Source organism: Cheilinus undulatus, linkage group 5 (assembly GCF_018320785.1).
Source record: "Cheilinus undulatus linkage group 5, ASM1832078v1, whole genome shotgun sequence".
In the NCBI taxonomy this organism is placed as follows: domain Eukaryota; kingdom Metazoa; phylum Chordata; class Actinopteri; order Labriformes; family Labridae; genus Cheilinus; species Cheilinus undulatus.
In genome coordinates this window covers 22,378,320-22,402,645 of record NC_054869.1, presented here as the reverse complement: position 1 = coordinate 22,402,645, position 24,326 = coordinate 22,378,320, and the positions used below count along the sequence as shown (strand labels likewise).

The 24,326-nt window shown below is 39.1% G+C and overlaps 2 protein-coding genes across 6 annotated transcripts; both read left to right on the top strand.

Moving 5' to 3' along the window:
• The first annotated feature begins 278 nt into the window (after window positions 1-278).
• On the top strand, window positions 279-12,827 carry LOC121510442 (acyl-CoA dehydrogenase family member 11-like). Of its 3 annotated transcripts, none has more exons than XM_041788486.1 (15): window positions 279-329; window positions 2,699-2,994; window positions 3,766-3,989; window positions 4,119-4,218; window positions 4,648-4,765; window positions 4,941-5,083; window positions 5,173-5,325; window positions 7,502-7,596; window positions 7,735-7,834; window positions 7,927-8,067; window positions 8,733-8,825; window positions 8,997-9,104; window positions 9,203-9,374; window positions 9,704-9,770; window positions 9,860-12,826. In XM_041788486.1, exons 2-15 carry the CDS (start codon window positions 2,716-2,718, stop codon window positions 9,972-9,974), a joined length of 1,908 nt encoding a protein of 635 aa, XP_041644420.1. In that variant the 5' UTR covers window positions 279-329; window positions 2,699-2,715; the 3' UTR covers window positions 9,975-12,826. The 3 variants fall into 3 exon arrangements, with proteins under 3 accessions (XP_041644420.1, XP_041644419.1, XP_041644421.1); XM_041788485.1 differs by lacking the exon at window positions 279-329 and adding an exon at window positions 412-561 and having other exon boundaries at window positions 9,860-12,827; XM_041788487.1 differs by lacking the exon at window positions 279-329 and adding an exon at window positions 1,268-1,300 and having other exon boundaries at window positions 9,860-12,827.
• A 544-nt stretch (window positions 12,828-13,371) lies between these two features.
• slc8b1 (solute carrier family 8 member B1) lies at window positions 13,372-24,256 on the top strand. 3 transcript variants are annotated; one of them, XM_041787153.1, is made up of 15 exons: window positions 13,372-13,721; window positions 15,342-15,494; window positions 15,897-15,949; window positions 17,613-17,670; window positions 17,881-17,986; window positions 18,093-18,260; window positions 21,120-21,233; window positions 21,318-21,392; window positions 21,474-21,604; window positions 21,697-21,838; window positions 21,947-22,068; window positions 23,110-23,263; window positions 23,338-23,418; window positions 23,508-23,572; window positions 23,669-24,256. In XM_041787153.1, the coding sequence occupies exons 1-15, from the start codon at window positions 13,578-13,580 to the stop codon at window positions 23,864-23,866; spliced, it is 1,764 nt and encodes a 587-aa protein (XP_041643087.1). In that variant the 5' UTR covers window positions 13,372-13,577; the 3' UTR covers window positions 23,867-24,256. The 3 variants fall into 3 exon arrangements, with proteins under 3 accessions (XP_041643087.1, XP_041643086.1, XP_041643088.1); XM_041787152.1 differs by having other exon boundaries at window positions 21,315-21,392; XM_041787154.1 differs by lacking the exon at window positions 13,372-13,721 and adding an exon at window positions 13,728-13,990 and having other exon boundaries at window positions 21,315-21,392.
• The last annotated feature ends 70 nt before the right edge of the window (window positions 24,257-24,326 follow it).

Here is a 24,326-nt window from a genome sequence, read left to right as displayed (position 1 = left end):
GACGGATGTTTGCCTTTTTGGTTAATACATGGGGACTCCTGATAACATTTTAGATGAAATCATAGCTTAAAACAAGTGGATTTTTACTTTTAAGTCAAAGTTTATTAAAGTTGCTCTTAGTGCATTGAAAATGTATAAATGTCTTATAAACAATTGTAAATAACCTTTTAAATATTTTGTTTTCCAGACTAGAGAAAACAATATGAACATTCAAATGTGCTTGTTTTATATAAAACACTGAATTTAGGCGAACGAGCCCTTTACCTTTATTTTGAAGGCCAGAATCTACATCCGTGCTCAATGTAAACACTTGGTGGTCACTACGACAGGTACGATTATTGAAATAGTTTCATTCTTATATACAGTTTATACGCTTGGCATGCTAATGATATCGTGTTTTAGGTTCAGTGTTAAGTATACATTAGTGTTAGAGTCACTGCAATGAACTAAGAACATCTATGTAGCTGTTAGCTTGCTCGTTAACTGCAGTGGTTGCAGGGTTTGGGTCACTTCAGGTGACAACAAAGTACACAGTTTAACGGCAGGTGACAGGGGTAACAGGTAGGCTGGTGTATACTTGCCCATTTTAATCATTTAAACATAATCTAAACAAGTGATATTCAGATTGGTCGCTTAAATCTGCAGAAATACAAAAAGAAACGGACTGAACTTTGACCCAGTTAGGTAATGCTAACAGCTAGCTTTACTTACGGATTCTCTTACAATGTAATAATAATGAAATTTTTATTATTTTCTTAATTAACGAGAAAAAAATATATATTTTTCTCCAGGTCAATATTGTTCACGTTAAACGACGTGTAAAAATCATTTTTTCCGGCTCTTTTCTTCCAAATCATGGCTGTCCATGTCCAACCAGCCAGACATTTTCGGGCTCGTGCCCTAAGTTGACCACATTAGCTTATTTAGGGTGTATTCACACCTGGCTCGTTTAGGGCAGTTGTTCCGAACCAGTGAGCGGACCCCCTAAAGTCCGGTTCGTTTGGACATTTGTGAACACAGCAGTCGCACTCGGATGCGGGACAAAACAAGCGGGCCGAGATCGCCAAAATAGGGCGGTCACGGCTCGCTTCCATTCGAGCCCTGTAGCGGTTCCTTCGCAGTGAGAACACAATCACCTCAGAAACCGGCTCAGCTGACTCATAAGTGTAGTACTCACTGTGGTCGTGGGGGCAGTAATGTACCCGGTTGCCAACCGATCAATTAAAACAATAGAAGAAGAAGGAACAGAAGCATCAGCAACAGCAGAAGAAGAAGAGAAGACAGAAAAACAATAGATCTGGTAATAATCGTGGCTCCGTGAGGCGGCACGTCTTCGTTTTAACAAGTGCATCAGCACATTATTTTCCAGACGCAGTCTGGACTGTCGAAAAAAATGCATGTTTTGTTGATTTAGCGAACACTGGTCCATTAGCCAGATGAACGCTATTAAAAAAAACGGCCACACACGCTGCTGATGCTCCATGGCTGTTGTTTTTGCCAGTGGAAAGCGGGTAAGAACCTGAATGAATGAATGAATGAAGATAAGGAAACTCCCCCGCCTTCCGAGTAAGATTTCTGACCAATGAGAGACGAATTGGAGCGCACGGGGCATTAGTTTACAACTTTGGACCGCAAGAGACTTTTGCCGTGTGAACACAAACGAACCAAGTGACAACTGAAACAAATGTATCGGTTTTGTCCCTGAATCGGAACAAAGCAAACGAGCCACAGGTGTAAATACACCCTTAGTTTGAGGACACATACGGGATTTGATCCCGATCTTTTCTTTGCTCTTAGTCGTTTCTTGGTGAGTTACACATGAAGCAGTTAAAAGAAAACATCTTTAGATTTCTCATTATAAAGCCATTAATTAAGAACTACAGGATTAAAAAAAACATAAAGATTATGAATAATAAATAAGCACGACCATGAACTTAATTTAAGCATTATAGGTTATATAATGAAATGTTAAGCGTTATATATTATGTATGCAGACAGAAAAAAATACCAATGATCAACAAATGATAAAAACGACCTACATACTAGTCCAAGACAGCTGCGTGTTTTTAACAATTGGTATGTAACTTTTTATATTCTATTCCCTCCTGATGTCACCACTCATAATGTTGTCAACAAGACAACTGGTTAGGACTCAACATTTCTGAGTACTTACCAAAATTTATAAGCAAGTTTAAGATCGGAAACATAATGTAAGAATTATTCCAGACAAATGTTGTCAGTTAGTTGCCTTAGGCATTACTGCCCGTCATTGAGGACCTGCCAACACCCTTGATTATGCAAAGCATTTTTCATGTGAACCTAAAACATCGTTTTTGATATTTAATCAAATGTTTCTAGTCTAACATGTCTGGTTTTAATGTGATGTACGGCGTTTTTCAGCCCGAAGTACATAATGCCATCCCCGTTTTCCCTTTTTTTCTTAATATTTTTATCTTCTGTGGAAGAAAGACATAAAAAGTTAACAAATCTATGAATTAGTCAAAATGGAAAAAAATCTTTATATTATATCAGGTTACAAAGTTTATTGCAAAGTAACATTGTTTGTGGGTTATATTTAATTTATATTATTGTTGCCATTAAATGGTAATTTCTTTAAGAGTTTAAATAACTTGTACATTGTTGATCAGTGGAAGCTTCATCTTGCAGCTCAGTGCTTATTCTTCTCTCTCTTTCTCAGGCTGCAGTTCTTGAGCCATGTCTGTGAGCTCAGCTCTACTGAACCGTCATTTAGCTGGGAACTGCAGCAGAGTGTGGTGTGGTGTTTCTCGACCTCTTGTTCACATCAGATCCGCCAGTGCAGCCAAGCCAGGGACAAGAAGATCTGATGAAGAGTCATTCTGGGAGGCAGGAAGCTACCTGCCATTCTCTGGAGCCAAGATCGGATCTTTCTTTCAGGACAGACCTGTGCTGAAGAACCCGTTTCGTGAGGATGCCTTACTCAGAGGATACCTGAGGAGACACCTGCCAGAAGAGGTGAGAAGAGAGCACAGCAAAGCAGAGTCATATTCCTTGTCATTAATTAGTAGAATCTGACCTATCAGATATGACTGTCCTTAGACAAGAATGTCCCTAAAAAAGCATGAATGACAGCATTACCAGCTATAACCAATTGAATATGTCATGAATGTATCCTAGTTTGCTAAGGAAATTAACATAAATATTATTCCTTTAACACTAACACTATAAAACATCACTGAAACAATAAAACATGACCACAGTAGCACATTTACATATTATGCCAACAAAACAGTTTTAACAGTTCTGTTTTTAAAAAACAATCATTTCAGACTCTGTTTTTATGTTTTTCTTTAATGACTATGCAAAGTCACGAACAGAAGCAGATTATTACAGTTAGAGTTATTGTTCACATATGAGACTGTGTAACCTTTATTATCAGTGAGGTGTGGTGGTGCTAAAGCTGAAGTTATGAACACTGTTATACTGCTTATTGACCACTAGATATTGCTGTGTTTACAGAGTTTGAAGCCTGATGTAGTTTTCAATCGTTTTCTGCACCGACTTAAAAAAGGAAAAATTTCTTTCTCTCACATTTTTTTTGTCACAGCTTTTAACCACTGCATCAAATATCAAGTTTTCTGAATCAAAACAAGTAAAAAAGCCATCTTACTTTTATTCTGTCCAAAAGAAATGTGTTAATTTGTGAGAACTTGACTTCCAGCTGGCTAGGATCTTAACAGGTAAATAAAGCAATGGTCCTTTTTATGTGTAAACTTGTTTTCACAGGCAGTATCCTCAGACTTGTGTTCATTTGGAGAGCGTGTGGCAGCTGAGGTGGACGAATGGGGCCGTGAGTGTGAAGTTACTCCTCCTCGATTGGTTCACTTTGACCCCTGGGGTCGCAGAGTGGACCACATTGTGACCTCCCCGGCCTGGAAACGCATGAAAGACCTGTCAGCGCAGGAGGGTCTTGTTGCCATTGGATATGAGAGGTCATGTGGGGAGTGGAGGTTTGTAACTGTTTACTTCATTTTTTCAGTTTTGTTTTTATGCAAAATTTCACTTCGGTGAGCTGTTTTCAGTTTCTTACAGGAAGAGCTGTTGAAATTAGTAACTCAGGGGAATTGTGTTTGTTCTAGTCGTGTGTATCAGATGAGCAAGCTGTACATCTTCTCCCCCTCCTCTGGTCTTTACACCTGTCCTCTGGCCATGACGGATGGAGCTGCTAAAGTCATCCAGGTGTGTCACAAAAACATTTTTACATGTATATAACACCAGCATTACCTTTAAATGATGTTAGTTTAACAGTAGCTGTGTATGCATGCTCACAAAAAAGACTATTTTTGCCCTTTTGCAGTAACCTGCATTTCTCCAACGTAACATAAACAAGTTCATAACTAGTTCCAGTATGCAGGATGGTGAAGAATGAGAGTAGCATTAAGAGAAAGACCTTTTGAAGCAGTGTCCAAAAGAAAAATTACTTTAGACTTGCAGAAACACCGAAAGTAATGAAAAAATAACATAATGTGATCATGTCAGGAATTTTTATACAGCTGCATGTAATCCTGGGTTTTAGAGAAGTCTGATTATTGTTGAAACAGTTTTGAACCAAACTTATTTTCTGTGCTTGTGAACAATGTGAGTGCTGTTCTGACTGTGAATGCTTAGTCTTTAGGAGTTTCACAGCCAGTGGATGAAGCCTACAGTCGGCTGACCACTCGTCAGCCTGAACGCTTCTGGACGTCTGGGCAGTGGATGACAGAGAGACAGGGAGGATCTGATGTGGGTCAGTAGGTTTCCATTTAGCGTAGTACACTCACCAAAACCTCATATTTACATTCACTGTTGATTTAAGTGCAGAATAAAACTAGTAACTATTAACTATACTATAACTTTATAACTATATAACTAAAGTGACATCATTGGCAGTCTTTGTTTCCTACTGTCTTGCATTTCCTCAGCCAGCGGCACAGAGACGGTAGCTGTTTCACAGACAGATGGTTCATACAAACTTCAAGGCTTCAAGTGGTTCACCTCTGCCACAGACGCTGACATGACTCTCACTCTGGCCAGAACCCAGGACCAAACCGGAGCCACAACACCAGTACTGCTGACTTTTTCTCTCCGTGAACATTAATCGTTGTTCATTTTGAAGGACTTATAAAGTGATCTGTGTGTGTCTCTGTGCCGCAGGGTAGCAGGGGTTTGTCTTTGTTCTATGCAGAGGTGTGCAGAGGTGAGGATGGTCGGCTGAAGGGCATTGAGGTTCAGAGACTGAAGGATAAGCTGGGTACGAGACAGATGCCAACAGCTGAGCTGCTGCTGGACGGCCTACCTGCACACAGGGTCAGTCATACACTGTTAATAATTACAGTTATGAAAGTCTGAAGCTTCCACCACCAGTCGATGCACAAATGATCATTACTGCTCCATAAAGGAGTCATGCTGGGTCAGGTACAGCCCATACTGTAGAAACTAAAACTTTGCCTTGCAGAAATAAACATCAATTTCTAATTGTAATAATTTTATTTGTATAGCACTAATCATAAAATCTAGGGATGTCATGAGTAATTTCATTCATCGGGATTAACTAAGGTCCACAGTTTGTGCACTAATTCTTTTTAATCGTGATTAATCTCATGCTTTGTCCCTTTAATACACTTTGGTTCAAATATTTATTTTTTTAGTGTCCCTTTATTTTCTTTTCAATCTACAACAAGATCCTTTTTCCATGTTTAAATTCATGTAATAATCTTCAATGTACCTGTAAAAGCAGCTATAGATGGCTATCTATAAAGGAAGTCAATTATTACTCTTAGTTCTAAATGCAAAATAATTGAATTTTGAAATGTGATATAAAGGATGTGATTCATCGTGATTAAAAAAAGTTTTTATCTTTTGACAGCCCTTATAAATACACGGACACAGAATAACCTAAATTATAAAAACAAAGACGATTTTGAGCAAAAGAACCCATGCAAATATACCAAACTTAAATAAATAACCCGAACATTGTAAAAGCCAGAGAAAAACTGAGACAACACAGGCAACAAAAATTGAGGCCAGAGAACCAAAGTTGTAAGCTTAAAACAATCATAAATAAAAATGATAAGAACAGATGAAGCAGTACAAATAAATTAAAAATGAAAGGAATGATAAAAAGAAGTAGAAACAATAAAAATGAGCAGCTAAAGAAAAAGCTCAAGCATTCTACTGTTACTCTGCTAAGTGTTTTATTTACAGTGATGTTGTCTCCCACTTTTTTAAGAGGGAACCATTGACAATCATTTTTGATCAGTTTTCCTCTGCCGATTGAAGCCTATTGATGGCAGCAATTTAAGAAAGCATTACATAACAGGAATGAACGCTGCTTTGACAAGCATTACTGAGCAGCAAACAAAAGCCATGAGCTGAAAGCAGCTGGCAGCTGAATAGAGCTGCATTAGTCAGTGATTAGCGGTAATATCAAAGTTCAACTCTATAAAGCTTTCACAACACGCAACAGTTTCTGTTTCATGTGTTCTTTGAAGAGTCTTAAAAACATAATCTTTATTGTTATGCTAGAGTAAACACACTTCAATGGAGTGACACAAGTCCATGATCCATACCGTCTACATTGGTGATCATCACCTGGCAGCTAGGGGGCAATATCAGACCCCTTAAAGCTTCCCATCTGGCCCCAAAAGATGATTAAATTCTGAAATATGAGGAGGAAAAATACATGAGAGTTTTTTAGGGGGGCATCTTTTGTTTTTAAATGCCTACAGCGATCAAATTATCCCCAAAAATACCAAGATTGCAACAGTTTTATCAGCGATGACTTCATGTTTGATGTTTTTTGGCAGAAATCCACCTGCCAGCTTTTGTCAGTAAATATCATGCATGATTAACACGTACTTATCAGTCCAGTCTAGAATAAATCTGCAGTTTTCTGTTTCAATTTCATTTCAGGCTCTAGAAGATTTTGATTTTCCTGCCTGAGAATTTAAAAAAAAAAAAAAAAAAAAAGGTCTTTTTCCTCCATTTGTTTTTTTTTTTAACCAATCAGGACACACCATATTAGAAACAAGCCTAGTGATGGACAGCATGATAGTCCTAGAATATGGAGCTAAAATAATTTGCTTGCCATATTTACATTTTGAAAGAAAATATCAACGCTAATACAACATGTTATTTGGGGTAAGATATCTATTTCATTTCAGTTAATTTGAAAGTCTTGCCTCTAAAGAAAATAGTAAATATCAGCATGTCTGAGATCAGCAGATATCCAACAGTGCACATTCCTAAATCTTGTGCCGTGTATTGTTTTGTATCATATCATGAGTTACCCTATGATTCTCAGCCCTTTATAAGTTACATCATTATCTAGAATGAGTCTTTGTGGAGCACTGATTAAGTCATTGATCCCGCAATCAGACAAGTTCTATTGCCCCATGCTTTATTTCAGCAACTGTGGACACTTTATTGTGATTTAGTTGACAAGGAGGTTTGTGTTATATTTATTTACTCTCTACATTTACAGCTTTCAGAGGAAGGTAGAGGTGTGGCCTCCATAGCTAACATGCTAACAATAACTCGGATCCACAACAGCATCTCTGCAGCAGCTGCAATGAGAAGGCAAGAAATTACCCCCCACCAACCCACCCCACCCACACACCCCACCCACACACACACACACATTCTGTTGTAATATCTGTTTAATTCTCAAAGCTTCATAAGCTGATTAAAAATGTGTATGTCTATGTGTGATCACAGGCTGGTGCAGTTAGCTCGTGACTATGCCACTCGCCGCACTGCCTTTGGAAAGCTCCTTAAAGACCACCCACTGCACATGCAGACTCTGGCTAGGATGGAGGTGAGCTGGCAGAGAGTGAAATAAACACATACATTAACTCAGTGCAGTGTTTCCCATCATGCCTTACTCATGTAGAACTATGATGTGAACAGGTGGAGACCCGTGGAGCGTTCCTGCTGGTGATGGATGTGTGTCGTCTTCTGGGCCGAGAGGAGAGTGGCGTGGCAAGTCAGCTGGATTCACACCTGCTGCGTCTGCTCACTCCTGTGGTTAAACTGTACACTGGGAAGCAGGTGCACAGATTTCATGCCATACTTATTATTTTTTGTTTATTTTCTTTCTTTTTCAGACCAGAACACTCTTGTGATACAGTTAACCATTTTATTGCAAAATGGATGTATAGTTTTACTCGGTGGAGAAGGCTCTGCTAAAAAGATGCTCTCTGGGTTAGTCAGGCAGCATGCTTTGACTTTCTAGGGAGCACATGGCTAGAAACCAGCATATGGATAGATACATTTATGACGATACATATTGAATATAATAAAATTAGTTCAAAAGCAATTAATCCAGAGCATGAATGTGAATATGTGGGTGCAACAAGCTTTATGCCATAAACGAGGAGGCTGGGTTGGAGGAGGTTAAGCTTTGCCAGCAGCAGCAATGTGGTGCATCAGCATTTGTGCAAGTAGGGATTAGTGAGAAGTGTGTCATATTTAGATACACTGCTATGTTGAGAGAGAGAGCTGTGATTGGCTGTGGGGGTTGGACGGTGTTAATTAGGATCACATGGCCGCCAGCTGATCAGGGCTGAGTGTATGACTACCATGTCCTGCATGAACTACCGCTATGCTTCATTTATTGATTCTATGTACCATATTGTATCATATCCTATAATATCGTACTCAGTGGGATTACTAATATCTTTGTGTTGTGGTGAACCTTACTGTGCTTTTTTCAGGCAGTGGCTGTTGTGTCTGAAGGTTTGGAAAGTTTTGGTGGACAGGGCTACATTGAGGATACTGGGCTGCCTGCAATGCTTCGTGATGCACAGGTAAGGTAAAAGCATGCAGTAGTACTTTAGAGTTCATATCTTGTTTTTTTAAGCCAGCCTTTCTCTTCCTCTGTTGCGTTTTGATGTACAGGTGGGGTAAATGCATGCAATAGTATTTTTGAGTTCATATTTTGTTGTTCTTTTAAGCTAACCTGTTTTTCTCTCTGTCAGGTGTTGAGTATATGGGAAGGAACCACAAATGTTCTGTCTCTGGATGTCTTGCGCTGTGTGGCTCGTAGCTCAGGAATGGTTCTTCACGCTTACTTTTCTCACACTAAGGTACAGAGTCAGGGACTGGCCCTGTCAGGCATGTTTGGTAACTTCATTATGACAGAGCTGAACAGGAATGTGATGCAATTGTTTCCCTCTTCTTGTAGTCTCTGCTTTCAGGTGCAGCAGGTGTTTCCTCATTGGCCTCAGCTGTGAAAGCAGTAGATGCTGCTCTGTCTGAACTGAAGGATTTTGTTCAGTTAGCAGCTACCAGAGAACCTGGTTACTTGGAGTTAGCAGCCAGAGACCTAGCATACAGCCTGGCTCGCATCTACACAGGTAAGTAGTGAAGTAACTGATTTAGCATTGCACTCCTACATCATTGATGTACTCTCTTTAGAAAGACAAAATAAATATTTTGCAGCAAAATCAGAGGTGAAATATCTTTTTTTCATCCACACACTCTCCTGCATTTTTGTAACCTGGGAAATACATTACCCATAATGCACTTTACCACCAGTGGATTAGTTCATGTCTGAACTTGAGTTGTTAGCCCAGAGCAGAGACTCATTAGGCAGGGGAAGTTGTCCCCAAAAAGCACTTCCCAAGACCAATCATAAACAGACTTTCATGCGTATAATACACTTTAACTGTTTTCACATCTACAGGGGCTCTTCTTATTGACCATGCATGCTGGAAAGGAGCCTCCTCATCAGACACTTATGCTGCTCTAAGGTAAAAGAAAAAAGGGCAAATGTCTTTCTAGCTAAAACACATTCAACACAAATGTTGCATTAGCTCATGAGGAATGTTTTCTGTATCAGGTGGTGTGAGCAGGACTTGTGCCCTGTGGCGACTAAACAGAGGAGAGGCTGCTATGATCCAAACACTCCTCCTCTTGATGCTGCACTTGTGTACGACCGGCCAATCCAGGACTGAAGGAGTTAAATGATAACTGATTAATCTGTGATTTTGTCTGCTATTTCTGTGCCTCACTCACTATCATCGTATCAGATCTTGCTGGTGTCAAACATTTGTTATGTTGTAAATGACTAAGATTGTGTTTCATGAAGAATTACACCTATATATGAGTCAATGACGTATAAGGCTTTATTCATTTTAGTTGTGGCATCTGACATTTGCAACTAATGTCAAAGTAAACCGGTAAATACTTTTACACGTTACTTTTTTCTTGTTAGAAAGTGGAAATAAATATTTTTGAAACATTGAATGTGTACCCGTCCACCTGTGACTGAAAATGTTTTCATTTTTACTGGAGAAGGATCTACAAACCATTTCAGTTGGCCATGAGTGTCAGCTGGAATCAGATAAATGACAAACTATGCTACAATCTGTTTTTATCACTTCATTTCAAAGTAAAAGCCCAATGATTATAGTTTCACCACCCTGATATTTAAAAATTTGCATGATACAAAAAAAGATATGTTTTCATAACATCTGTTTAATTCAAAGATTTCAGCCATAGAATAATGTTGAAGTATACTAATTTGAGTTTGTCACCATTAAAATACCATTTTTAATAGGGTCAATAATCTGTTCATTTACTTGGACGGTTGCACCACCTGACATTTTTAGGGTTTTCGATGCCGAAATATAATCTGATAAAATACACTGAAAAGGTATTCAAAGTAGTTTTCATAAAACAAATTGAAATATGTAATGTACTAATCTTTTTTTTTTTTTTTTTTCAAAAGGAAATGTTAGATGCTGACACAAAAATATGCATATCATGTCATTGACTCATATATAAATACAGCAATGAAGCTGGAAAATACGTTTCTAACACATAGGGGAGAGTGGGGGGATTTGTGCCAGGGGGAAGTAGTGCCACCCCTTGTTTCTAGAAAACCATAGAAGAAATTGGTCATGTGACCAAATATTTTTAAAGAGCCATACATTTTACTCATCCTGCATAAAGGACATACACATGGCATAAGATGTAAGCACATTTTAGCTCAAAAAACTGTTTTTTGCCTTTCAAAGTAAAATTTCTATGATCAAGGTTTTTTGATTCTTGTGTCTAAAGGTTTATAGACAAGTTTGAAAACATTTCTCACATGTTTTAGTGCTTTAGTAGGCTACACAGTGAGTCTACATAGTTAGCATGATGTTAGCTCTAAAATGCTGGATCATGCTAGTTTTTTAAAATGGAGGGGCTGGGGTGATTTGTGCCAAAGGGCCTCGGTTAAGTTGTGCCAGTGGCACACCCACAAAACGCAGACCCACAGACACACCCAAACCCTGACACCCACACAACCAGACCCAAATACCCACAAATCTAGACCCACACATGCAGACCCACACACCCAGAGACACAAGTCCCAGACCAACAGACCTAGACCCTAACCCACACACCCTCTCACCCAGACCCACACACCGACACAACCACCCTAACAAATCAACACAACCACACACCGAAACCTACACACCTAGAACCCAACAAAGAAGGGCCAAGAACGTCTGGAGTAGTGAGGAGATGGGCATGCCTCATCAGTGTTTGATTTACCTCCCATTTGTTTAATTTAGCTAACACTGATTTCAGTTTTGAGTTTGCACTATGTTAGTAAAGAGCAGTTTTATTCAGTTTTTATGTGGCCTAAGCCACAATGAGATGTTCAGAAACTGGCCTAAATCACTTTATTCGTGTGTCACATGATTGACAGATAGCGTTCTATGTATGTCAACAGGCATCTAATACCAAAGCCTTTTTGCCTGAAATGATTCACAAACATCAATATTTTGTTTTAAGTTTTTTTGTGTTTTCCCAAAAACTAGAAAATATGTCTTATGCCATTAGTTTAATAGGGTGATGATATCTAAATAAACCCCAAATTAGTAATTTTGTATTGAATTTGTCTTGCTTTTATATAGCATTACAGTTTATGAGATTAAAATGTTCTGTTTTACTTCAATAATGACTGGCACAATTTACCCCAACGTATTTTCACCAAAGGTACAATTTACCCTGCACCGGGGGCAAGTTGTGCCACGAGACCACTTTTTTCTGAAAGCTATATTTCTCAAACAGTTTATTTCAGATCCAATGTTATTGTTCCCAGGGATGCACCACATCCTGAAATATATCTATATACTTAAGTTGGAGGCATTACTGTGATGGCCTCACTTTAAAGTCACTTTGAGTAAAAACTGGCACAACTCACCCCACTCTCCCCTAAGTCTTTTCATTTGTGTGATTGTGGTTTTGCTACTTACCACTCTATATAAAGTATCTAACATGCATTCTTGTCTGCAATAAATATTGAGCAGTACATTCATTATTTGAATAAATAGGACATAATCCCAGGTGCCAACGTAGATTAATTGCTGATTAAACAGCCAGATGAAGCAAAGATAAACAAACCAGAATATAAACTGGAGCACAGGTCAAAAGCAAGAAGAGCTCTGACTGCAGGAGGGAGGGTCACTTACATGCTGTGTTCAAGAACTGTTGAAGAAATTGCTTAAATCAAAACAAAATGGTTTTGCATTTTGTCCCTTTATATTGAGCTTTTCATAATTTGATAAGATAACTAAGCAAGTGCGAAATTACAATACATATTATTTAGTTCGGGAGATTTTTTTTTAAATAAAAAACACTCACTATAGAAAGAAGCTAAGAAAACGGCTAAACTAAATGGACTATTTAAAATAAGGTAAGCAAACTGCTTTCCAGGCTGTCAGTGGTTGTATTGTACTTTAGGAATATGTATTTGGTTTGATTATGATGAGCAAAGGGATAAGTAAAGAAATAAATGCCACAGGTTGAGTCATTTGTTTCTTCGTACCCTTACGGAAGTGGATTAGGGCCATTTTTGATGGAGAAAATAATTTTGGGCAAGTCGAGATTAAAGTCAAAATGATGAGAATAAAGTCGACTGGAATCCTGACTTGTCTCTACAAAATACCTCGTATCTCATATCAATGAATATGTGAAATTATACCTTATTATCGGTTTTAACAGCAAAGAGATTCTCTCATTGCCACAAACACACAGCGTCTATGATCCGCTCTTAGTAATAACAAGTTTCGATTTTTTCCTCGTCATTTCGACTTTAATCGCGAAATTGTGTTTCCACTTTATTCTCGAAATTTCGACTTTATTCTCGAAATTTCGACTTTATTCTCGTCATTTTGACTTTAATCTCGACTTGCCCAAAATTATTTTCTCCATCAAAATTGGCCTTTATCCGCTTCCGTACTACCTTTTTGATTGGTTGGAGTTTCGATTTTGGAGTTCTGAGTTTACGAGGCGACCCTGAAGGCCTCCTACCCTGTTTGAGCAAGGAGTGGGCGGAGCTTAAAGCGAAGGCGTACACAGTGTACGCGAACATTGAAACTGGGCACACGCACAAGACTTGAAGATACGACAGATTTTATATGAAGCTGTGGTTTTTTTTGAAAAACTACCGGATTTTTTTGTTCAACTGAAGCCGAAAGGTCTGGACCTCAGAGCTGAAATTTCCAAACCTAGTCCTGTGAAGAAAGCAACAGAATGGATGCAGCTCCTGGGTAAAGTGAATCATGTCTCCCGCTGTCTTTCTGTCACTGCTGGCTGTGTTTTCGTGTCAGCAGCGGGTCAGCTCGGGCTCCTACATTCCCATGAACCAGGCAGAGTGGTCTTTTAACTCAACAACAGCCACGATGCTTCAAGGCAAGGATGATAAGGTTCGTGAGAATTGATCAAAGCGATTATACCATCGTGTTTACTGTCTGTCTTTTAATATTCTGTCTCCAGGTGTGTTTACGGTGCGCAGGGTGGCGTGAAGCAGCCTGGGTCGTCAGCAGGTTTTCAAGCTGTCACATGACTAGTATAAGCGACAACAGACATTAATAAAGTTTAACAGCTCTGTTAAATGTGGCATGTGCATGTCCACATGACAGCAGGGCAGGCGTTTACATTATGGCTTCCAGCTAGGCAAGAATGAGCATGTAAGGTATTGTATATAGTGTGAAATGGGGGCATAAGCTGGTGTCATAGCATGTTATCACCTATGTCATTTTGGGGCAACTATTTCCTCATTTAAAAGAAATAAGAGAACTCATTTCTATCACAGCTGATCAGAGCTTCAGACAAAAGTAATCAAAACCGATGTATCACTTGTATCACTGATTATATCAAGTTTAGAACAGCCTTTCCCAAACTTCACTATACTGCAGCCCGAAATACTTGTTCAACCATAACATGACACTCAGATATTTACCTTTTATTTATTACATTTTTGTTTCATAAGAGGGCATTTAAAAGCAAATACTTTGCTTTCAGATACTTTGACATTTCTTGGGAAGTGTTTTTTGGGCCACAATGTTCAATTAATAACCCACTACCATTTATTATGTTTTAATCAGGTATCTGCAAGGCACTTTAGTTTTATTCTAATTCTAGCTCTAATATTAATCTCAAAATTTACTTTGTGGCCAAGCAAACTATTCCCAAGCATTTGTCTCTGAAGACTGGCAAATTCTTAAAATCATGAAGGGAGTAGCATAGTATAATTTTTAACAGTGTGTCATCAGTTAATCCAACACCAGTTAAACCACAACATCAGCTGTATACATCAGAAAAAATAAATGATATAAAGGTGACATTAGTTAAAACTTCGGGCTGTTATGTTAATTATGAGGCTTAAATGATAACATGCAGTCCAGTATTTTATGTTAATTTAAAACACTTTTTTCTTTTCAAATAATACAATTTTTAGTTATTGTAGATGGCCTTTTATGCCCACTTACTGTACCTCTGGGGCCCACCAGTGGTCCCTGGCCCACACTTTAGGAAGCACCGCTTTGGAAGATTTATAGGGGGACTTTAAACCTAAGGCTTATTTAAAAACCTGTATTATTTCAGCTCATATTTGGCCTGAGGGTCTGTTTCATCCAATGCAATCATTTTCATTCCAGTAGAGGCCAGTGCAGCTGCTCTGGCACATGTTTTATCTACACAAAGCTAAGCTTTAATTCAACGTTGCATATGATTTTTCTCAATCTAATGCTGTCTAAAATCCTGCCTTCCTCATGCTGTAAATTACAAGACACCTTTCTATGTGATGCAGCTGTTACCACTACAGACTACACAACAATAAAATTGATAAAATTAATAGCATGGATTGAAAGAAGGTGAATAAATGAATGAATGGGCTCTTGTATTGATTGCAATTTATTTCAAAGGGATTACTTTTTTTTCTATTTCAGTTACCAATTGTTTCGACACACCATTGCATGTAGCTACATTTAGCAATATTTATACAGTGAGAAGTAAAACAGATTATTTCTCTTTGTGTGTTTAAGTGTGACCTTGTGATGAACATCAATGCTTCAGACCGCTGTGCCTTCGTGAGAAACACGTCCGACTGTAGCATGGAGGATGGCTTCATCAACTACATAAGAGTGGCCTTCTGTCTACTGCCTGATAACCTCACACCCCTCGTCATCACTCTCTGTGTAAGACGCAAGTTCATGTGTTAAACTGGCTCCCAGCACTAGCTGATCATTTAAGGAAGTTAACTCATCTGAGGCAGACAGGGAGTGATCAAACTTGTGGTTTCTCTCTTTGCTAAATAATGGATTTTTTTGTAGGAGAAAGTGTCCTGGTTGAATATCTGTTTGCAACATAAGTAAGAATAGTGTGACCCTGAGTGAAGCGTAAATCTGTCTGCGTTTAAACTGTTGGTTACATTAAAGATTAAACAGGATCAGCATGGTCGAATAAGGCCATGTTTATAAAGTTCAACTTTTTCAGCCTGGTTCTTGTTTATCCTGCACTTTTCTCTCAGCGTGACCGGCTCAAGCAGCACTTGTGTGTCCTCTGACTGTGTTGTAAGACATTTTTCTTTCTCTCCACAGATTATATGGCTCCTCTTTCTGTTTGTTATCCTTGGACTCACAGCATCAAAATTGTAAGTGCCTCTCCCACTGTTTGTGTTAGCTGGACTTAAGTATTCGTTTTCATTGATTAGTTTCAGCCAGAGAAGGTGGAAAACCATATTTACAGGCCCTTGTGTGCAGATCATGCACATACAGACTTATGCCCTCTGTGTGGCTAGCTTAACGGTCAGATGACTGTAGAGAGTTTTGTGTGATGGAAAAAAGTGGCAGAACTGTGAGATTTCATTGAAGGAAGTAGTTTGTTCTGCATTTCACATACCCTCACTTCACTAAAAACTGGTGCAAGAAGTAGCTGTATAATAAATAAATACATACAGGGACCACTCAAAAGAGGAGTGAATTTAGATGGTATTTTGAAAAATAGCTGGCATGAATAGAAATAACTATTTTTGACAGGGAGATAAGGACACAAGGGAAGGATTAAGATAAGATAAGATAAGATAAGATAAGATAAGATAAGATAAGATAAGATAAGATAAGATTAAATAAGATAAGATAAGATATTCCTTTATTAGGCCCACAAGGGAAAATTCTAAGGATGGTACAAAGGAAAGAGTAGAGGGATGAAGGTAATTGTTGTGGGATGAAGATAAGGGAAGAGGGGTGAAGTTAAGGGTAGAGGGCTGAAGGTAATGGTTGTGAGATTAAGGTAAGAGTAGTGGGATGAAGGTAAGGGTAGAGGGATGAAGGTAAGAGTAGTGTGATGAAGGTAAGGGTAGAGGGATGAATGTAAGGGAGAAGGGATTAAGGTAAGGGTAAAGGGATGAAGGTAGGGGCTGTGGGATAGAGGTAAGGGTAGAGGGATAAATGTATGGGTAGAGAGATGAAGGTAAGAGTAGTGGGATGAAGGTAAGAGTAGTGGGATGAAGGTAAGAGTAGTGGGATGAAGGTAAGAGTAGTGGGATGAAGGTAAGAGTAGTGGGATGAAGGTAAGGGAGTAGGGATGAAGGTAAAAGTAGTGGGATGAAGGTAAGGGAGTAGGGATGAAGGTAAGGGTAGAGGGATGAATTTAAGGGAGGAAGGATGAAGGTAAGGGTAGAGGCATGAAGATGGAGGCTGTGGGGTGAAGGTAAGGGTAGAGCGATGATGCTGACGGCTTTGGGATGAAGATAAGTTTCGCCGGTTAAAGGAGAGGGCAGAGGGATGAAAGTATTCGTCACTGGATGAATGGATGTAGGTGATGCATGACAATAGATGATGTAAAAATCAAGGGATTAAGGAGTGAGGGTAAAATCTGAGGGATGAAAATAGGAAGTAATGAAGGGACAAGGGTAGGATTGAAACAAAATGGCTCAGGGTAAGATTGAGGGATTCGGGGGTTGAAGGAACCAGCAGCACCATCACCACTTGGTGTCTTGGAGCTGTTGCTTTAAGCTGTGGCAGAAAAAGCCCCTGGTGGTTGCTGTATTGGGAAAGAAAGGGAAAAAGTGGTACAGACAGCAAAGAAAGAGCAGAGGGGTTCTGGGCAGGGAGAAGAAAACAAAGTCAAAGCATGAAGAAACAGACACAGCATGGTTAATACCTGGACACAGGAATGGGATGAGCCACGATGTTTGTTCCCAAACCTGCTTTATAAAACTTGGTGGAAGTTAAATTATATTTTGTCTATTTTCTTAGTTGAAAATTATATAATCCTATAACCTCAATAATTTTTTAACTGATTTTTGTCCACAGTTTCTGTCCCAACCTGTCAGCCATCTCTACCAGTCTGCACCTCACTCACAATGTGGCTGTATCCTTTGTATTTATTCACTATAATCCTCACCAGATCTAAGTTTATGATTTTTTATTATGTTTATGTACAGTGCGTCAGATCAGAGCGGTTACACTGCTGACTCAGTTCCTCTGTGTGGGATTTGTGTACTTTCTCTTTCTCCTTGTTGAACTCATTTTAGAGTTGTGAAATACTTTTCTAAAGAAATGTATTCTTTAACTTGCTGAGGGTGTAACTTTTCTTGCTCTCGGGAACGGAGCTCCAGACATCTTTAGTGCTATCGCAGCTTTCTCCAACCCTCACACTGCTGGACTGGCTGTCGGAGCCTTGTTTGGTGATCACAGTTTCACCCACATCATGATGAATAAAAAAACTCAAGCTTCATTTATATTCAGAGCTGCTGGTTTCTCGTCATCATGTTCATCTCCCTCCCTGCTTAGGAGCTGGGATATTCGTCACCACAGTGGTCGCAGGCAGCGTCGCTCTGGTGAAGCCATTCACCGTGGCCTCACGCCCATTCCTGCGTGATGTCACCTTCTACATGGCGGGCGTGTTTTGGACTTTCTTCATGTTGTACAGAGGAACAACAACACTGAAAGAAACACTTGGTACATGCACAAACACGCATATATATGGATAGATCCTACATTTTTGTTGGTTTATTTGCTATTTATTTTCATAAGGACAAGTATGAAGCAAATAAACCATTGCAACACACTACAGCATTTATAGCCTGAACTAATTTGCCACTTAAATCTGTTTTTGAATGCAGGTTTATTTAAAGCTTTTGTGAGGATTTTTCAGCTGAGGATTAAACAGTCTGAAATTAAAACTGCTGCCACTTTATGACCTACTGAAGCAAGCCATATCATCAGCAACAAAACTGATTATTTCTACCTAGTTATTTTCAAGGCCTTTAACTGCTGTCACGTGATAGGTGTCAGATAAGTCAACTGCAAAATTTTAGTTTTATCAGATTGTTTTTTTAATGCTTAAGCACTGACCTAGGGTTGGCAGGGACCCCATTGTGTTTTGTTCATCTAAAATTTTCAGGCAATTTGAGGCCTGTTTTGGAAGCCTTGATATATGTGAAAAGTCCTTTTTTTCACAAAAATTGTCCCCTTGTGGAAATAGCAATCTGATAGAGGAATGGTGCAAATCCATCACACAGTTGCCTCTGGGGGGCGCCAAAGTGAGATAGGGCCCTGGGTAAGACCTACATGCATGGAAATCACAAGTGTCACAATGAGCTTGTCTACATAAAAAAAAAAAAGAAAAGAAAAGAAAAAAGCTCATCATAGCGCCCCCTACTGGCAACAGGAAGTGACACAAATGGGTCACATCTTCATTACTCTTGCTGTACTTAACCTTTAAGCTCTGCAGCACACTGCCCAGGTTTGCCACAACCCAACTATTCCCACAAACCAGCGGTTGCGACACACCTGGGGTGTAAGGGCCCTCCAGTGCTGCTTGCAGCCCTAGTTTTTAAATATATTTTTCATAGAAAATATTCACAGTGACTAATACATTTTATATTATTATTAGATTAAAGCAAGATTTGCTTGCTGTTGGTCCTGTTACACATGCACAGGACAGCATCAACACCAAGATAAGATACTTTACTTTGTTAACGGCCGCCAAGTCTGTGCAGACCAAAAGTTCTTCACAAGAAGTTGAACCTTTATTAGGTTTTAGCAAATTTTTCCAGTAAACAGTATCTGTATATTAAATATAAGTAATTGAAACCCACCTCTTTGATACAGGTAGATAAAATAATAATCCCCTGTTGGAGTTATCGGTTCTTGACCTCACCAGCCTCAACAGTTTATTTGTTTTGCTTCACAGCCAGTCTTTTGTTCTGGTTGCACACCAACTGTTTTCTAAGAGACTCAGGTGAAAGCGAAGCAGGATAAAAAGTGATGCTTTTATTTAGTTATGAAACTGTTAAAATGTGAAATATATCTTGGTTTATTGTCCCTTAAAATCCCTGTAAATCCAATTTTATTAGTTCAACATGAAGAGGGTCTTGCAGCCTCTGCAGTTTCAGTGTTTTGTTGTTCTGGAGCCAACATCAGATCCAGGTTGTAATATCAACAGCTTTATGGCAAAAAACAATCCCAGAATGCTTTTCTTTGCTTTGGACTCAGAAGAACTCAGAAGTTTGCACTGCTATAGTGTAAAAAAAAATTTTTTTTTAAATGGTAGAAGTCAAAATAGTTTAAAGTAGCAGTCATCCCTAGTCATAAGTAAAGCCAAAGACGTATTTAAACCAAATGTAGAATGGTTACCTAAAGACTGGAGCGAGTCATCATTTGTCTAACATTACTGTGTAAATAACTGTTACAACTGTTAAAACTCATCTCACTCCTATTTTTAGAGCTTTCTCATAAATCATACATTATTCTTAAGTCGGTAAAATGTGTATATACCAGGGCTCCTACAGATCCTTGAAAGACTTAAATTGGACATTTTAGATTTAGGGCCTTAAAAAGTTTTTTTGTTTTGTTTTGTTTTGTTTTGTTTTTTACCTGTCAGATGTCATGAATTTTGAAAGGCACATTGCATAAGACATGTCTTTATCCAGTCTTTGTTGTCTAGCTAACCTTTTTTTAACCTTTTTTAAATTTTTGCATATAGTCCTTGTCCACATAACAATTAACAGCATTTAGGGCATTCAGTGTTAGATGCTCAAAATTTCCTGAGGGAGGACCCACAGACCCCCCTCTTATTTTATAGTACTTACTGTGGTAAAATAAACTCCGTACTGTCATAAAACACTTGTCAAGGTCTAATACTGGGCTACAGAGTTGCCCACTTAAGAAAAAAAAAAAATCATGCAGCCCACCCTTATTTTAACAAGTCCTCCTTAACAAAAGAAATTAGCCTGCAAAATGTGTTATGATTAATATATATTGATAGAATAGATGCATTAAATGTGACTAAAATCATTAAATTTTGGCAATAATGACCTTACAATGTCTTTGCCCTATAAATGTATAAATTTCAGCCCTGCTCCGGTGTACCGAGAAATCTAATGTGCTTTTCATCTTTCACCATTTGCTGCACAAAAAGTGGTTTTCATTTGTCAATTTGGGTCTTTTAAGGTCTTAAAACCTTCCATTGGATTTTTAAAAGCGTGCAGGAACTCTGATATGTACCCCAAATCTTAAAACAATTTCTAACTTGTGGCTGAAAAATACATAATCAAAGTATAAATTGCTTCAAATTTAGGCTCAAATAAGGACTTCCATAAATACCCCAAATACTTGCATATGGTACTAAACTAGACATACTTTTAACTCACCTTCAGTCTTTGGTGGCACAACAGCTGCTTAAACCTTGATGATTCTTCTGCCTACTTAAGTTAACTTTCTCTGAAACCTTTGTGTCAGGTTTCACTCTAAGCATTCAGCTGTTTCTAGAAAACACGTTAAACTTTACCTTCATGCTTTGTTTTCTCTCTGTAGGCTACCTGGGTCTGTATGTGGTCTACGTACTGACTGTTATCATCAGCGCGTACATCTACAACCGGCAGAAAAATTCACTTCTCTCAAGTGACCAGACCATCCCACGTGTTCCAGGTTAGAAACACAAACACCTTTACAAAGGCAAAAAAGAAAGTACATTTCAGTGATTCCAAGCGTGGATATTTTCTGTCTCAGCAGCTGATTTTCATTCGTCTGACTCGTCTGATGATGATGTTCCCTGCGTGCTCGAAGGCTCCATTCAGCACGAGTACGGTAGGAGCAGCATTTTCCTATAAGGAACATTATTAATGTACACTAAAATGCTTCTGCATTAAGTGTGGATATGTGTTTCAGAATCAGAGTACAGACCACTCCTGCCATACTCAGAGGGCACAGCTCAGATCCTGCTGAACGCTCTGAACCCTGTGGACTGCAGGAAGTGGAGAAGGAAAGCATGGCGGTGGAGAGCTCTTAAAGTGCTAAAGGTAATTTCAGACAGACACCAGGGGAAAGGCACAATGTCTGAATGAACTGATTGAATAATGGTCCCGTGACACTTCTATCTCTCACTCATCAGACACCTGTAGATTTCCTGCTCCTGCTCTGTATCCCCGTAGTTGACCCTGATAAAGAGGACAAGAACTGGAGACGTCCGCTGAACTGCCTTCATCTTATCACGTCTCCTCTGGTGTGCGTGCTCGCCTTCCAGTCTGGAATATGTAGGTGCATCACTTTCATGGGGAATACTGCCATCATACTGTAGCAGCTCTGACAAGATAAATGAGTAAATCCTCTTCATCTTCTTTTTAATTAAATTAAACTTGTAGATGGAGATTATATGATCAAAGGGCAGTTTCCTCTCTGGCTGCTGATTCTGCTGTTAGGGCTTTTCCTGTCTGGGATTGTCTTCTGCACCACCACAAACGATTGTCCTCCAAGATATCATTCAGTAAGTACTCCAGGTAGAGTTGAAAAATACTTGTGGCCTGGGGTGTCTTAATGAACCAGCTAGTCATGGCTGCAACCTCGGGGTCCCATGTATGCAAGGGCCCCTGGACAGGCCAGACTGTTGATTTTTTTAAAGAGGAAAAAAACTGAGCCATATTTGTTCATAAGAAACATCTATTTTTAAATTAGCCTGATTGGTTGATATAATGGGCCATATTTCACCAAACAAATCAGCAGCTGGTCTCCTGTGCCCATGTTCATAAAGTCTGTTTTGTGTCCAAATGTGAGAGAGAAAATATTGATTCTAAAAGCAGTTGTCACTTAAAATGCCTTTTTTCAGTGTAGCATTGCTACTAAAGGCCACTAGAATAAATATGTAACTAAGCCTTTACAGCAAGTGTGTGCTGCCATATAAATACCAATTAGGATTTAATGCACCAAGTTAACTTTTCTTGGTGAAGCATGATGAGTAAGGTGGGACCCAAAAAAATAAGACTACGGGCCATGACCACTTTAATCTGCTACTAATTGTGGCCGCATGAGGCTCTACTTAGGCACTGTATTTTTAACTTGATGCCAACATATTGGTCTTAAAAAGTATGTGGTTTATCGCTCTTGCTGACCTCATTGAGATTGTAAGCATAGGAACATCTTCTAATTCGCACTACAAAACAACATATTCAAGGGAGGTACAGGCTTATTACAGAGCCATGAGTTTTATGAGGATTTGGCTCTCAAACAGTGCTGCTTCATCTTCAGGGAATAATAAACATCAGTGCGAACTGTTCCTCAGTTATTAAGATTTCTGTCTGAAACAAAGACTTCAAACATAGTTGCTTCGGTCCGGCTGATTTTCCCAGGGAGCCAAACTACTTTCATATTAAATATAGAGATATCTTTCACTCACAAGATATTAACTGCCAGTGTTTATCTTTTTGTAGTATTTTATCCCCAGATTTGATAAATCTAGTCTTTTATTTGTGTAATGATGAAATATGCCCTGTGTCTGGGGTTCATGTAAGTTTATGTTTGCCGTCTACAGATGTTTGCCCTCCTGGGCTTCGTGGTGAGTGCAGTAGTGATCAGCGCAGCAGCCTCTGAAGTGGTCAGCCTTCTGCACATGCTTGGTGTGGTGCTCAGTCTCAGCAACACTGTACTTGGTCTAACTCTGTTGGCCTGGGGCAACAGCATAGGAGGTAAAATCTAAGAAACATAACCTTTTTGAATATTATCAGAAAAATGTCTAACCTAAAAATGTTTGCATTTTCAGATTGTTTCTCTGACATTACCATAGCTCGGCAGGGTTACCCACGGATGGCCATTTCTGCCTGCTTTGGAGGCATTATTTTCAGTATCCTTTTTTCTGTATTGTGGCCAAGTTTGTTTTGAGCTGTGCAACCGTTTCTTTCAGTGGCTCCTTCCTTGACAGTATTCCTTCAGACATGCTATTTGGAGTCGGTTTAGGATGTCTGATGCAAATATACAAAACACACTCTTTTGTGCGGGTAATTTTATAAAACTAATGAGCGAAGAGTCTAGAAATGTTTTTCAGTGTACACAGAAGACAGACACTGTTTCTCTTTTTCCCCTCTCTTCCTCAGTTTGAAGTCGAGGGTTTGCTGACGTGGGTTCTTGCCGGTGCTCTTGGTCTGTCTTTGGTCCTGTCCTTTGTCATCGTCCCTCTGTGCCGGTTCCACATGGGTCGACCGTACGGCATCTTCCTCCTCCTCTTCTATGTCATCTTCCTCATTATTGCACTGCTGACAGAGTTCGGAGAGATCCACGTCCTAAAGATCTAATCCCGAGGCCAGTCTGAAAAGAGGGATTCTTCACTATAAAGCTCCATAAGACACTTGAGCAGAGGCTGCACTTAGTGTAGATCTACTCATCGTATTAATGCACTATTTATATAACAATCATGATCTTACTGTGCGCACTAGCCCACTCTTCTATAAAAAAGGGCGTCAAATAATTGACAAACTCTACTGCACAGGGACAGCCCAAACTAATTATCGCATTGTGCCTTTATTCAACTTGTGCTGACTGAGGCTGTGACGGCACTTTGTGAGTCCACAGGGGAAATAAACACATGTATTTGTAAATGCAAACATTGTGAATGTACTAAATGTACTGAAATCAAAATGTTAAAATGACCCTGTACAAAGCTGCATTAAGGGGCATTAAATTCATCTGTGTTTGGTATCTGTTTTTACAGAAGGAATGCTTGGCTAGTCCTTTCCTAATTTCCATTATTGATTT

Bases quoted from the DNA above. Each gene is read 5' to 3' on its own strand.
- LOC121510442 (XM_041788485.1), top strand. From the start codon at position 2,716: ATGTCTGTGAGCTCAGCTCTACTGAACCGTCATTTAGCTGGGAACTGC. The intron at 2,995-3,765 runs GTGAGAAGAGAG...TTGTTTTCACAG, and splicing joins GGAGACACCTGCCAGAAGAG to GCAGTATCCTCAGACTTGTG. The intron at 4,766-4,940 runs GTCAGTAGGTTT...GCATTTCCTCAG, and splicing joins ACAGGGAGGATCTGATGTGG to CCAGCGGCACAGAGACGGTA.
- slc8b1 (XM_041787152.1), top strand. From the start codon at position 13,578: ATGTCTCCCGCTGTCTTTCTGTCACTGCTGGCTGTGTTTTCGTGTCAG. The intron at 17,987-18,092 runs GTGATCACAGTT...CTCCCTGCTTAG, and splicing joins GGCTGTCGGAGCCTTGTTTG to GAGCTGGGATATTCGTCACC. The intron at 21,393-21,473 runs GTAGGAGCAGCA...TATGTGTTTCAG, and splicing joins CTCCATTCAGCACGAGTACG to AATCAGAGTACAGACCACTC.